At 43.2% G+C, this 16,114-nt stretch overlaps 1 protein-coding gene across 1 annotated transcript in view; it reads left to right on the top strand.

The window, feature by feature from the left end:
• si:ch211-266k8.4 (carabin) overlaps positions 1–16,114 on the top strand; it is a 49,984-nt gene that overhangs the window by 22,287 nt on the left and 11,583 nt on the right. Inside the window, exons 11-14 of the mRNA XM_046347237.1 lie at positions 2,686–2,790; positions 3,714–3,892; positions 4,836–4,948; positions 7,722–7,916. Of these exons, the coding sequence (XP_046203193.1) occupies positions 2,686–2,790; positions 3,714–3,892; positions 4,836–4,948; positions 7,722–7,916 (592 nt within the window). The remainder of the gene's footprint in view (positions 1–2,685; positions 2,791–3,713; positions 3,893–4,835; positions 4,949–7,721; positions 7,917–16,114) is intronic.

Below are 16,114 nucleotides of genomic sequence, written 5' to 3'. Positions count from 1 at the left end.
TAGTGTATGTGGCGTTGCTGGACATGCATCAGCACAGACGGGTTTAATCTGTCCGTAGGTGCCGTGGCAACAGGTTGCAGGGCCAACATGATGTTTGTCTGTGCATCAGAGAGGAAGTGATTGCTATCAGTTTCAGGGGAGAAATGTGTTTTCACTGCTTATCTGTGGTGATGACCTAGCAGCTTTCGCATTAATTACTTTTGTCAGCCATTGTTATTATAGAACTAACTGTAGTTTCCTTGTAGTCTCTCAGGAATGTAGGCCTATAGGTTCGAGGCTTCGACATGTCTATTGGCTCTGATCTGTGATATACCTGGGATGCACAGACACACTATCGGGAATCCTACAGAGGTTCTAAATCTTTTTCCCTATGGATTACCCTTTTATACTCTTCCACCACCAACATTCTGCCCTAAGATACATACACTGATACAGTCATGTATTGTATGAAGGCAATAAAGCCACCATTAGGCCAGTGACCACACACACTGTACAGTACTTATAGATGAATTGGGATCATTAAGTTTGGGGATGAAATTAGTCCTGTGTGCCTTGGAAGGCTGGAGTCCTGTAATGTCTTGGCACAAGTTCAGTTCAACACTGCTCTCCCAGAATGATGACGAGGAGTTTTATCAATGTGTTCCTAATGATAAATGCACACTCTCATTTTAGTCTGTTCATAGTTGGTGTTTTCAAATCAAATCAAATGTATTTATATAGCCCTTCGTACATCAGCTGATATCTCAAAGTGCTGTACAGAAACCCAGCCTAAAACCCCAAACAGCAAGCAATGCAGGTGTCGAAGCACGGTGGCTAGGAAGAACTCCCTAGAAAGGCCAAAACCTAGAGAAGAACCAGGCTATGTGGGGTGGCCAGTCCTCTTCTGGCTGTGCCGGGTAGAGATTATAACAGAACATGTCCAAGATGTTCAAATGTTCATAAATGACCAGCATGGTCGAATAATAATAAGGCAGAACAGTTGAAACTGGAGCAGCAGCATGGCCAGGTGGACTGGGGACAGCAAGGAGTCATCATGTCAGGTAGTCCTGGGGCACGGTCCTAGGGCTCAGGTCCTCCGAGAGAGAGAAAGAAAGGAGAGAATTAGAGAACGTTCATAAATGACACTTAGATTCACACAGGACACCAGCAATTGGACAGAAGTACTCCAGATATAACAAACTGACCCTAGCCCCCCGACACAAACTACTGCAGCATAAATACTGGAGGCTGAGACAGGAGGGGTCAGGAGACACTGTGGCCCCATCCGAAGTTGATCAGCAGGAAAAAGTCCCTTTGAGCAATATCAGACGAATCTGAGGACTGCTGATTCCTACTATGATCCTGAGGGCAGCACTTATGAAAAGAAAAACACAACCTTTGAAACAGTATGTCATCGCTAATTCCAGGGCAATTACGAATCGGCTTACTCACAGAGGATGACATTTGAAACTGAAAGCAGTCATTCTTATAGCTTCTTATTCGGTCCAGAGTCACTCTGCTTGTCAGTCATTTGGGGTGAGCTCATTGACTGTGTGTGTGATTACTGCCTTGAGTCAGCAAAGAACCTGAGGGCAGATGAGGTCACTCTTAAAATCACAGGGTTAAGCCAAACAACCTTACATTATCCAGGCTCTGCCCCAGCTCCCTCCTCTGTGAAACTGCAAACATGGACTACATGTCCAGCAGACAAAGCCAAGCTGTACTAGGACATACACCTACATCTGGGAAACAAGCATAACATACGGTACCATTATTTATAGCACACACTCTTCTTCCCCACAGTTCAAACACTCTAGTCCACTCTAAATAGACCAGGTGTCCAGGGTCAGTAGGAAGTGACAATCTTAGGCTGGAACTTCCTGGTCTTGTGAACTGAGCAGTCACTCTGGCTCCCACTCTTCCTGTGGAGAGTGGTGGAAGAAAGCCTTCCTCTGAAATGGCACAGAAAATCTTTAGTGGATTACCCAGCCTGCCTCTGTCATTATAGCATTAGTCTGCAGGGCTAAACCTTTATTTTGCATCATCTGCTAATCTGTTTGGCTCCTGCTCTTTGAAGCGGATGTCATCTCTGTGTGGTGTTCTGCTCTATTAACATCAACCGCTCTCCAAATACTGTATATGGACTTCCCTCAGCCTGACTGATCAGCTCCTAGAGGAAATCCACAGCATTTTACCACCGCAAAGTCAACAATGGGAAATGGGCCGAAAGCTCTGTCTTCCTTCTTTTAATGTTCCAGAGGATGTGAACATGCATGTCAATTCTTGTTATTGTTTTAATATCACTGCAGAAGATAACTTATAATCCACCTCTGGCATTGATTGATGTATTGAGGGCCAAAATCTATGGATGTAAGGGTTGGTCAGGGGTAATAGAGATTTAAAATCAGATGACTCAATGGAAGGCCAAAACCTCAAATATGGCTTTATACAGTAGACCTACAGTACATGTTATCACATAGCTGAGGTCTGACTTGATGACATGTACAGTACCTTCTTGCTCTTAGTAAATCAATCAAAGTTGTCTTGTTGGTCAGCTGCAGATGGCTAGCCTGTTTCATGCCTTGCTGGTTAAAGCCCCATCAATATAAAAACGACCACAAAATATTTTGTGCCAATGTTACCAAGCACAACCATTTTTATTTAAGTAATTTTCTTCATATTAAGTGTGTATTCCTATCGTTGCAGGAGAAATTGAGAAACCTATTCCACCACCACTGCCCACTAAGGTGAAGGAGCAGGAGAAGAGTGTGGATGGACCTAAATTGGAAGCCAAGAACTCAGTAAGGAAGGGTGAGCCAGTTCATTATACATTTACATTTACATTTAAGTCATTTAGCAGACGCTCTTATCCAGAGCGACTTACAAACCAGGGTGCTTATGGACCAGCTATAACCAGGCTAAATCCCAGGTACTATCCAGTACAACGGGTGAAGACTCCCTAGTCTTTCTACATTACTGGCACAGGGCACAAACCTTTTTATATGGCCTCATAAAAGTGAGATGGATGTACTGTCATAGCTAATTCCCACATAAACCCTAGGCCACATTAAATCAAATATGCAAGTTGGTATTGTCAAGATGTGCTAAGACTGCAAGTCGGCAGAAAACATTACGGAGTTTTAGATTAATACAGCAAGTGATGTGATTAACCTGCTTGTGTTCTGGCAAAAAGCTGAGAAATGAAAGTTCCCAATGCTAAGCCTGTCAATTTGTGGTGTATATAACGCAGTTAGAAATATTGTGTAATGAACAATACTTTGACGAGCAGTGAAATGGATCATCTCCCCAACGTGGCAGCTGTGTAAATTCGACTATCTGTGAAAGGCGCTCACAACCCCATAAGCTCTTGTCCTGTTGTTGAGATAGCCGATAGATTATCAGACTCTGACATCTAGATTCCAGGTGTTCATACGTGTGGTTGGCATAGGGACTTCTCCCCTGTGTGTTTGCCTAGCTCACAGCAGATAGACTATACCACCGGAGTCAATGCGACAGGCTGCTGATAACATTCATTTGTGCAGTACATGGGGGTCCACATACAAACACACTGTATGGGTATGACCATGAAAAATGCATGTTCATTTTGAGGTTCAAAGACACATTTTTGTGTCCAGTACTGTGTATGTTTGAGATTGTTACAACACATAAAACATACTTACACCATGTCATAGACTTTTCCTCATGTCCTGAATTAACCCATTGTGTCCCAATAGATTCATCGGTGTCCGGTGTTAAGCACGTGTTCACCCGGCTAGTGAGGATGGCCCAGTGCTACCTGCTGGATAAAGATTGTCAGAGTGGGGACAGTAAGCCTTCCCCATCCCAAGGCAGCTCTGCCAGGCGCCGCTCCTCCAAGGCCAGCAGGACAACTTCCTCAATCACACAGTCACAGGTCGGCTAGCCAGGGTCAAACACAGGCTACGCCAACTCTCATTGACCTGTAGAGAAAGTACTGAAATGTGGGGATCTCAATTGCAGATGCCTCGTGTCCTCTCTTCGTCTCCTTCTCAAAACTCATTGGATGAGAGCGAGGTCCCTCCCCTCTGACCTACTCCTCCAATGGGTTTTGAGAAGGCGACGAGGACCCGAGAAGTCTGCAATTGAGATCTTCCCAGGCTCTCACCCTTTTTCTAGCGAAATCCATCACCTCTTCCTCCTCTCCTTATGTGTGTTTGTGGTTATTTTGCACAGTACTTTGTAAAAATCAAGCAATTCGGCAGGGACCCTCAGTATTCATCATCTGCAGATTTTCAGCATATTACTTTTCAACAGTGAGTTTTCGTTAGCAATTATAGACTCTAACAAAGGGCTATGTGTTCATGACTGGCTGGATTTACACAGCCTCAAGACCCATTTGGACTCAGTCAGTGTGCCTTCCCAGAGGAACACAAAGCATGATGCCTGAAACTGCTGAATGAGACTGGTCTGTGGCAGTTCTCCCAGGGCCTACAGTATTATTTGGATCTTAGGCTTTAGTTTGACGTCTTGCGTTTCACACATGCATGCAGTTGCCATTCTTCGTTTAGAAAAAATTTCACATTACACAAGAGAAGGGATTTGACCCATTTACCTCTGAGAATTTGTAGAGGAAGCACATTTTTCACACTGCCCTTCTGGCTAACTGTAGGACTTTCATGAAGGGGCACAGTCTGGATTAGAACTGGAACCTTCCCTTTCAACCATATACTCGGAGGCCATTTTACGACTCACTTATTAAAAGTATTTTCATAGGACTACGTTTTTCTTCCTCAATTTTATATTGGGTCTATACTGTCTCAATTAGCTGAGACGTTCAGTAGTGTTAGATTATTGTTATGGTCTCCATCTCTCTCCAGATCAGAGCCAAGAGGAGTCAAAAGGGCGTGTCCCAGCAGGGAAGTGTGAGTCAGACCAGAGGAGGGACCCTTCCCGGTTCTACCCCAGACTCAGATGGGTCGGTCAAAGACAGGTTGGTCAGAAATCCCCTGTTGGACACATCTGTATTGTTCAACTGAGAAATGCACAGCAAGAGCAACATCTTCTCCATACTGCAATTCACAGCTTCTATTACTGATTAATGATAGACCTTTTGGAATATTATCTGATTTGAGGTTACTTCATGTAGATGTTTTCACTAAGCAATACAATTTATGGCTCTGTCAATTTCTCGGAGAGGGCCCAAGAGAATTGACTACTTTTATACGTTTATCGGTCAACCAGAGAAGTTGACTCCCAGCCAGCAGAATGAATTTCCCACAGACTGCTGTTACATATAGGAACCTTTATGATCAACATGCATGTTACTCATAGGGGCAAAGAACTTCAACAGGAAATTCAAGGTCGTAAAAGTTGCCACTTATCTAACTTTCATACCGTTTTTCCATTCATAGCACTAATTATGTGGTAGTCGTGCATACAACACTGGTGGGTGGAGGTAGGCAATCCCACAGCCATGAGCTTCCTGTTGTTGCTTAAAATACTTCAAAACAAAAACAATTTTATGCGCTGTTAAATGTCATCGCAATTAGAACTTGAAGCACCGACTCTTGGAGGGTGGAAAAGATTGACATGAATTATATTTTTTAATGGGTATAGGTTGAGGTCCCCGCCCCTCTACATCAACTTCGTAAATCAATATTTTTTATGTTCTAATGACAAGCAGTTCCATGTCGTGTCTCCCTGGCAGGCAGGCTGGCCTCAGCCTCATTCTCATAACAAAAGCATATCACACACCTTTGAGCCTGTGCCAGAAGTCTGTGTGCATACCTGTCATTCCTCACAGGTCCCGTATTAGTGTCAAGTGGCTGAAAATGCTGAAATGAAGAGCGGGTCGCCCGGGGTCAAGGAAGGGATTACGCTAATTTGACACAACATTACAGAGAGGGCAGGGAGTGAATTTGACTCCTCTCAGCGAGTCGCTGAAAAGGCATGTCAGCTTTTCAACACTGACGGGGCCAGGCACCAAGGCGCTAAGGGCCAGTAGAGGCCAGGGGTATTACAGCTGCTGTTGACTATAGCACACTCTGGCTCATGTACAGAGTAAAGTGTCTGACTCTGAGCTCTGATCTAAGAGTAGAAGATGTATTCACAGCACACTGGAACTCCCACCAGTAGATTTCAGTCACTCATCAGCAGGAGATTGTAATATCGCTGTGTATTTAGTCTATATTCAAAGAATGTTGATTTCAGATTGTGTAATGTGAACTTTTCCCCCCTCCATAAGTTTAATTGTACTCATTTGTAGGATAGTCAATAGATCACATTTTTATGTGGTGAACTACTGAACTACTGAAAAAATGTGGTGGTTATACTGTGGTGTTCCATAGAGTTTATGGGTTGGACCCCTGGCTGAGGTTGACCTGTATAGAAGGTGTAGGTCAGGCACAGGTCATTCCACTAAATACAATGGTCACATGACATATTTACCAATTTCACCCAAGAATTTGGGTGATCAGGAATCTGAAAATGCTGAGCAAAAAGTTTGCTGTGGTTCCCCTTCTTCTGGGATTGTTGTGTGGGTTTTTAGAGATCATATGTAGAATAATTTAACAGGCTTAATATTATTATTTCATAGTTCTCATGTATTTCAACCCAAATAGAAGATTTTTAAATTTTTGTTCTATTCCTGTCTATACAGTACTAGGTTAGGGTGCAGTTTGCTCATCTAAATTCATCTAGACTCTATTGTCAGACTCCAGCCACCCAAGTCATAGACTGTTCTTTCTGCTACCCCATGGCAAGCGGTACTGGAGTGCTAAGTCTAGGTCCAAAAGCCCCCCCCCCCCCAAAGCCATGAGACTACTGAACAATTAATCAAATGGTCACCTGGTCACTTTACCCCTACCTACATGTACAAATAACCTCGACTAACCTGTAACCCCGCACTGACTCTGTACCGGTACCCCATGTATATAGCCTCATTATTGTTATTTTATTTTGTAATTTTTTTAAAAACTTCCATTAATTAGTAAATATTTTCTTAAATGCATTGTTGGTTAAGGGCTTGTAAAGTTGTATTCGGTGCATGTGACAAATACAATTTAATTCGATTTTTTTAGGTAGCTATGTTTGTAGTTACAGTATGTTCTGTGTCAGTAACTAAGCCCTACATCCACACTTTATAGGTGTTAATCACATGATTGTTGGTGTAATGTGCAGAAGAAGCTTGTTTGGTGGGTGACTGACTGGCTGGCTGGCTGGCTGCCACCCTTACACCCAACCTCGGTGCTGTTTTGTAAATAGTGTATGGCACAGGGAGGATATCTCTCACTCCCCCCAGCCTTGCAGGTGCTTCCTCTGTTAATGCCCTACACCTGTGGATAAATCAAACCACTGACATTTATAACATATCTATGAGCCAGAGAGAGGGAAGATGGGGGAACGAGAGTGTCTACATACAGTACATACGTGTTTACATACGTGTCTACATACGTGTTTTTGTGTAGCCCCTGTGTCAGTCGAGTTTCACACCAAGGTGTCACTGTAGAATGGTTATCAGACTTCTTGGCTATTGACCTGTGGCTCATGATGTCAGACTGAACAGAGTACTTTTACTCCCCTTTCATTTTTGGAGCCTTTTCTATTATATGATATAGCTAGTCTAAATCAAAAGTTGTTAATGTGCATTCTGGACTACATGAAACATTTTTAAAGTGGAGTTGAATTAAACACTTATGCATCACAGATTGGGGATAGCTGTGACATGAAAGTGAGTAAACATTATTATGCTCCTGTTTCTCCAGCAGGCCAGAGCCAGCAGCGTTTAGGAGAATGGGTTCTGGTCCCGTGGGCAGAGTGGCGCGTAGACGCAGCAGTCTGCCCCCCAGAGTTGAGTCCCTCCGCCTGCTCCGGACCAGGACCCCCCAGTCCCCATCACCCTATCCCTCCAGCCCAGCACAAACACTGGCCCATCAGAGACGGAAAACAGCCCTATCCAGGTAAGCTGGAACCTATGGAACCTAACATTGTTATAGAAGACTGGATCAGGGTTGAATTCATTAGTCGGATTCCGTTGCAAAATATTTTGTAATGCTTACACTAAGAACCAAATGGAAATAAGCGGAGGAAACGGGAAGGGCCTAAGTGAATTTGTCCAATAGAAACATTTGTTTTTGTTGCAAAACATTTTCTGTTTGGAGTAAACGGTTCCCATTACAAAATGTTTTACAACATACAAAACGTTTTGCAATGGAATCTGACTAATAAATACACCCTAGGAATTTAACTGATATGCAGACCATGTACTATATAATAGACTGGATCTGTTTTCTAGCTTGGGGTTTAGAGTCCCAGTAACTCATTCTAAAGTGTCTTCCTGACTTGAGTGTATCTGAAGGAGGTGAAATCAGATCCGTCCTCTATTTGCGTTGGGCTTGACAGATGTGATACCCGCTGACAGAAGTGTGGTTGTAGTGTTCTTTTTAATTAAATGGATCACCACTCATTGCGTAATCATGTTATAATGACATATTATTGTTTCTCCTGGAATATGAGGTATAGTAAAGTGTAACTATATAGTAATGATATACACCCCACATCAGAGATGTACCATGTAACATGGAACAGTAATCTCCTCGTTTTGCAATCAGCTGTAACAACACATCTTGAAATGAGGACCCTCACAGCCCCAACCCACCATTTGAATGTGTTGTTCACAGTAAATTATTTATTGCCTTTTTTAAATGGTTTTGCACTCCAAGCAGCCAGTCCCCTGCTGTATCTCATAATATACTCCTGTCCGGCCCACCTATGTACTGAGCAACATTATGTCAGTGTTCTGTTTCCCTGTAGCGTAGGCAGGGCTGGGCCACAATGGTACCAAAATAAACCAGAGAGCTTGCCTCCCTATAGTGCCTACTCTCCGAAGGGTACCAAAATGAACCAGAGAGCTGCCTGTCTACTGCGTACTCTGTCCCTGGAAGTTCATTCAGTGTCTGCAGGCATCCTGGGAAAGCCAGAAGCTCTTAGGAGGAGTGGTGGAAAATGACAGTCGGAGTGCCTCTTTATCTACATGCAGGCCAGACCAGTGCAGTGTCAGCTCCCTCCCTCCATAAACTCTGATCAGCACTACAGAGCAGATGTATTTATAATCGGGCACCTCTCTGGCAGCCCCCCAGAGCTCTCCCCTCTTACACACCAACCAACCTCACTCTCATTGGAAAGAACAGCCATGGTCAAGAGACTGGAGCGGATGAGTCACACTGCAACTAGGAAAATGCTTGATTAGCCTTTTGGTTCAATCCAAAAAAACTGTAGTAGTGAACAGACTGGAACTGCTCTATTTTGGTCTTGTATAGTGTTTATATTATAATGTCTACTCTCTGGACATGTGGCCCTAAACACTGTGACTGACTATAGAAATCCACATTGTGTTGTTGTAACCTGATGTTGGATGATCTGAATAATTGGTGCTGTGAAGCCTTGTTAGTCTTCATGTACTGTCCATGTGATCTAACTTGACAGACAAATGTGTCGTAATTCCATCTGACATCTTGCCAGGGACAACCTAACTGCTAGTGAAGTGGAAAACTAGCTTAACAAGTGTTTTTCTCACCCGTACTTTGCCTACTGAGCAGACCAAAATAGAGAGGGGTGAGTCGGTGTAAAGCTCGACTCAATTTTGTTTGAACTAATTTCAGCGTTCTGTGTAATAACTATTTATGTGACTGTTGGTTGTTTTCACTGAGCTATGTGGGAAAGTGGTATATTCCAGACTGCGTGTGTTAGAGTTCACAACCATGTGTTTCATGACTGAACAAGTTGTGCTTCCGGTTCATTCACATTGTTTTGTGGTTTTGTGACTTAATGGGTGTATGTAAATAAGACAAGTACACAATCTCCAACAAAAGCAATTGAATTATGTAAATACAGTTGACATATTTAAGACTAACTTTATTCATGAAATGAAAAGCAAAATATGTGCGACAGCAATAACTGTCTGTTTAAATTTAACAATAACACAAGCGCCATAGACTGGAACACTTGTTTGCCTCACTGACTAGTTAGTCAGCCCCACCCACATCACTGTATGTACAGTTGAAGGCGGAAGTTTACATACACCTTAGCCAAATACATTTAAACTCAGTTTTTCACAATTCCTGACATTTTAATCCTAGTAAAAATGTCCTGTCTTAGGTCAGTTACCACTTTATTTTAAGAATGTGAAATATCAGAATAATAGTAGTGATTTTTCAGCTTTTATTTCTTTCATCACATTCTCAGTGGGTCAGAAGTTTACAGACACTCTAAATTAGTATTTAGTAGCTTTGCCTTTAAATTGTTTAACTTGGGTCAAATGTTTCAGGTAGCCTTCTACAAGCGTCCCATAATAAGTTAGGTGAATTTTGGCCCATTCCTCCTGACAGAACTGGTGTAAATGAGTCAGGTTTGTAGGCCTCCTTGCTTGCACATGCTTTTTCAGTTCTGCCTGACAAATTTTCTATTGGGTTGAGTTCAGAGCTTTGTGATGGCCACTCCAATACCTTGACTTTGTTGTCCTTAAGCCATTTTGCCACAACTTTGGAAGTATGCTTGAGGTCATTGTCTATTTGGAAAACCCATTTGCGACCAAGCTTTCACTTTCTTACTGATGTCTTGATGTTGCTTCAATATATCCACACAATCTTCTTTCCTCATGTTGCCATCCATTTTGTGCAACAGTTCCTCCTGCAGCAAAGCACCCCCACAACATGATGCTGCCATCCCCATGCTTCACGGTTGGGATGGTGTTCTTTGGCTTGCAAGCCTCCCCCTTTTTCCTCCAAACATAACGATGGTCATTATGGCAAAACAGTTCTATTTTTGTTTCATCAGACTAGAGGACATTTCTCCAAAAAGTACGATCTTTGTCCCCATGTGCAGTTGCAAACCGTAGTCTGGCTTTTTATGATGGTTTTGGAGCTGTGGCTTCTCCTTGTTGAGCGGCCTTTCAGGTTATGTCGATATAGGACTCGTTTGAATGTGGATATAGATACTTTTGTACCCGTTTCCTCCAGCATCTTCACAAGGTCCTTTGCTGTTGTTCAGGGATTGGTTTGCACATTTCGCACCAAAGTACGTTCATCTCTAGGAGACAGAATGTGTCTCCTTCCAGAGCGGTATGACGGCGGCGTGGTCCCATGGTGTTTATACTTGCGTACTATTGTTTGTAGAGATGAACGTGGTACATTCAGGCATTTGGAAATTGCTCCCAAAGATGAACCAGACTTGTGGAGGTCTATTTAAAAAGGTTTTAATGACTCCAACCTAAGTGTAGGTAAACTTCCGACTTCAACTGTATGTTTGTGTGGGACTTGGAGGGGGATTATGAAACATACTGTAGAATATCCCTTTAGAGAGGCACAGTGTTGATGCATGGGAAGAGCAGTGTATGTGTGTCATGATATGGCCAGTGGTGATTTTAGCATGTAAATCTTGGTGGGGCAAAATTTAAAACGTGAGATGCATGCCAACAAAGCTACTAAACAATACATGAACTGCACTATAACGGCGACAAATGGTGCCCACAAACTGTTAGAGCCAACATAAAGCTGTCCCAACAGCGGAGTCCCAACACTTTACCACTGCTATACCTGGCTATCAGCGTAACCTTGTCTGGCAGAGAAACAGTTTCTTCAGCCTCATTCATTGCCTTTAAAAAACATAGCTGAAAAGGCTGACTTGCTTAAACAAATGTGTTTTATACTGACAATTCAGATGGTTAAACTATGGCATAAGAGGACGACAAGCAGATAAGCGTAATTTCGATTAAGACATTAATGAGCGAGCTAGGACGGAGTCAATGATGGACTAGGAACAGTGGGTTAACTGTTAACTGTTGTTCAGGGGCAGAATGACAGATTTTTACCTTGTCAGCTCAGGGATTCGATCTCGCAAACTTTCGGGTACGAGTCCAACGCTCTAACCACTAGGCTACCCTGCCACCTCATATAAGCAGACAATGAAAGCTTGATGATTACATTTCTCAGAAAAAAAAGTTTTATAGGCTACAATTGCACCACCGAGGTGAAAATAGACCAAATTATTAGGGTGAGGCACACTTAGTTTTACTTTCTTAGCTACGGAATACATATCTACCTGGCATATTACATAATTTATGCAACAGCATACAAGACATTTTTGGACTCACCTTGTTCTCACGTGAACAGGAAGGTGGCGTGTCGGTCCCTCGTGGGCAAATTTTGTCATAAAACTTTCATAAAAATCTGCTATTCTCTGGATTTATGGCACTTTCAAGACAACTGGGAACTCAACTTTTGTAAATATTTTTTATATGTATTAAAAAAAGTTGACGTCAGTGATCTTCAGGTCGTAGCTCAAGAACAATGGTTCCCAAACTTTTTATAGTCCGTACACCTTCAAACATTCAACCTGCAGCTGCATACCCCCTCTAGCACCCTTCTGTCACTTCACACATCCCGGCTCATGGAAAGTGACAGCTCTTATAGGACCAGGGCACAAATAATAATATAATCAAATAATTTTGCTCTTTAACTATCTTCCATATAAAACCTAATTTGTTCATCGGAAATTGTGAATTACTCACCACAGGTTAATGAGAAGGGTGTGCTTGAAAGGATGCACATAACTCTGCAATGTTGGGTTGTATTGGAGACGGTCTGTCTTAAATGCTTTTCCACTCACGGTCTGTGCCTGTATTTAGTTGTCATACTAGTGAGGGCCGAGAATCCAACCTCACATAGGTACGTGGTTGCAAAGGGCATCAGTGTCAGGATACTCTGAGCGCAGCCTATCCAGAAATTCAATTTTCACAGAACCGCATGTTGCAATTTCAATGAGGCTCTCTTGTTCAGATATCGGTAAGTGAACTGGAGGCAGGGCATGAAAGGGATAACGAATCCAGTTGTTTGTGTCATCCATTTTGGGAAAGTACCTGCATAATTGCACACCCAACGCACTACGGTGCTTCACTATATCACATTTGACATGGTCTGTGAGCTTGAGTTAATTTGGCGTGGCAAGTAGCCTAGTGTTTAGAGCATTGATCCTAGGCCATCATTGAAAATAAGAATTTGTTCTTAACTGACTTGCCTAATTTAAATTTAAGAAATTGCACACAAAACATCATATAATGATGGAAAGACCTGTATGTTGTCCTTGTTAATGCAGACAGAGAAGAGCTCCAACTTCTTACAATCAGCCTCAATTTTGTCCCACACATTGAATATAGTTTGTGGAGAGTCCCTGTAATCCTGGATTCAGATCAGTCAGGTCAGGGAAAAAACATCCCCCAGATAGGCAGTCGTGAGAGAAACGCGACGTCATGCAAGCGGTCAGACAGGTGAAAATTATGGTCAGGGAAACTTTTAATCTCTCAATTTAAAAAAAAGCGTGTCAATACTTTGCTCCTTGATAACCAAGCGTTACATGGTCGCTGCCCATATCATTGCATAGTGCAGAAAATACATGAGAGTTCAGGCACCTTGCTTTAACAAAGTCAACCATTTTCACTGTAGTGTCCGAAACGTCTTTCAAGCTGTCAGGCATTCCCTTGGCAGCAAGAGCCTCTCGGTGGATGCTTCAGTGTACCCAAGTGGCATCGGGAGCAACTGCTTGCAGGCATGTTACCACTCCACTTTGTCTCCTTGTCATGGCTTTTGCACCATCAGTACAGATACCAACACATCTTGACCACCAAAGTCCATTTGATGTCACATAGCTGTCCAGTACTTTAAAAATATCCTGTCCTGGTTTCCAGTGGTTTGCAGAAGAGGACACCTTCCTTAATTGACCTCCCATAAACATAACGAACATATACCAGGAGCTGTTCCAGGCCCGCCACGTCTGTTGACTCATTCAGCTGTAAAGGCATAGAATTTACTGGCTTGTATGCAAAGCAGTAATTGTTTCAAAATATCTCCAGCCATGTCACTGGTGCGTTGTGGAACAGTGTTGTTTGATGAAGGTATTGTCTGTCTAGTTTTTTGGGGCCTTTTCCCCCAGCATTGTCACAGCCATATCTGCAGTAGCAGAAAAAATTAGGTCCTACACAATAGTACGGGGCATGCCTGTCCTAGCCACTCGGTAGCTCACTATATAGAAAATGCTTCTAGCCCCTTCTTATTAATAGTATATGTTGCCCTCATACTTGTCTTACTACTCAAAAGTCGTCTTAATCCTCACTCAAACTCCTGTGGCTTATTTTCCAAAATGTCTGCACAAGAGTGACGGTTTCATCGAGTTGTGAGATTTAATACTTTTGCACATGTAACACACTGGCAGAGGAAAGTCAACCCCAAATCAATGTAGTCATCATAAACTCGGAAAAAAGACACACCCCTTTTTCAGGACACTGTATTTAAAGGATAATTCGTAAAAATCCAAGTAATTTCCCAGATCTTCATTGTAAAGGGCTTAAACACCGTTTCCCATGCTTGTTCAATGAACCATAAACAATTAATGAACATGCACCTGTGGAACGGTTGTTAGGCAATTAAGGTCACAGTTATGAAAACGTAGGACACTAAAGAGGCCTTTCTACTGAAAAACACCAAAAAGTTGTCCAGGGTCCCTGCTCATCTGCGTGAAAGTGCCTTAGGCATGCTGCAAGGAGGCATGAGGACTGCAGATGTGGCCTGGGCAATAAATTGCAATGTCCATATGGAGACTCCTAAGACTGCGCTACAGAGCGGACAGCTGATCGCCCTCGCAGTGGCGGACCACGTGTAACAACACCTGCACAGGATCGGTACATCCGAACATCACACCTGTGGGACAGGATGGCAACAACAACTGCCCGAGTTACACCAGGAACACACAATCACTCAATCAGTGCTCAGACTGTCTGAAATGGGCTGAGCGAGGGTGGACTGAGGGCTTGTAGGCCTATTGTAGTAAGGCAGGTCCTCACCAGACATCACCAGCAACAACGTCGCCTATGGGCACAAACCCACCATCGCTGGACCAGACAGGACTGGCAAAAAGTGCTCTTCACTGACGAGTCATGGTTTTGTCTCACCGGGGGTGATGGTCGGATTCGCGTTTATCGTCGAAGGAATGTTTCACGGAAACATGGCTCACTCGGGATACGTTACGAGTCGGTACAGCCACCTGGTTTCTTCATGCATCGCACCAACAGAAACAAACATCTCTTTGGTAAGAAGAAGGGCAGAGGTGTATGCCTTACGATTAACGAGTCGTGGTGTGATCATAACAACATACAGGAACTCAAGTCTTTTTGTTCAACTGACCTAGAATTCCTTACAATCACATGCCGACCGCATTATCTACCAAGAGAATTCTCTTCAATTATAATTAGTCGTGTGCATCCCCCCTCAAGGAGACACCTCGATGGCCCTGAAATAACTTCATTGGACCCTATGTAAACAGGAAACCACATATCCCGAGGCTGTATTTATTGTAGCTCGGGATTTTAACAAGGCTAATCTGAAAACAAGGCTCCCTAAATTTTATCAGCATATCGAATACGCGACCCGGGCTGGGAAATTCTGGATCATTGTTACTCTAACTTTCGCGACACATACAAAGCCACCCCTCGCCCTCCTTTCGGCAAATCTGACCACAACTCAATTTTGTTGCTCCCAGCCTATAGACAAAACTAAAACAGGGAAACGCTCAGGTCTGTTCAACGCTGGTCCAAGCAATCTGATTCCACGCTTTAAGATTGCTTCGATCACGTGGACTGGGATATGTTCTGGATAGCGTTGAACAACAACATTGATGTATACGCTAATCCGGTGTGTGAGTTTATTAGCAAGTGCATCGGTGATGTTGCACCAACAGCAACTATTAAAACCTTCCCCAATGCAGTAACCATGGATTGATGGCAGCATTCGCGCAAAACTGAAGGCGCGAACCACTGATTTTAATCAGGGCAAGGCAACCGGAAACCTGACCCAATACAAACAGTGTAGCTATTCCCTCCGCAAGGCAATCAAATAAGCTAAGCTTCAGTATAGAGACAAAGTACAGTCGCAATTCAATGGCTCAGAAATTTGAGGAATGTGGCTGGGTCTACAGTGAATCACGTACTACAAAAGGAAAACCAACCAAATCGCGCACCCCAATGTCTTGCTCCCAGACAAACTAAACAACTTATTCGCTCGCTTAGAGGACAATACAGTGCCACCGATATGGCCCGCTACCAAAACCTGCG

Source organism: Oncorhynchus gorbuscha, linkage group LG01 (genome assembly GCF_021184085.1).
Source record: "Oncorhynchus gorbuscha isolate QuinsamMale2020 ecotype Even-year linkage group LG01, OgorEven_v1.0, whole genome shotgun sequence".
Lineage (NCBI taxonomy): Eukaryota > Metazoa > Chordata > Actinopteri > Salmoniformes > Salmonidae > Oncorhynchus > Oncorhynchus gorbuscha.
Note: the sequence above shows the minus strand (reverse complement) of the source record. Positions and strands in the feature narration are given on the sequence as shown.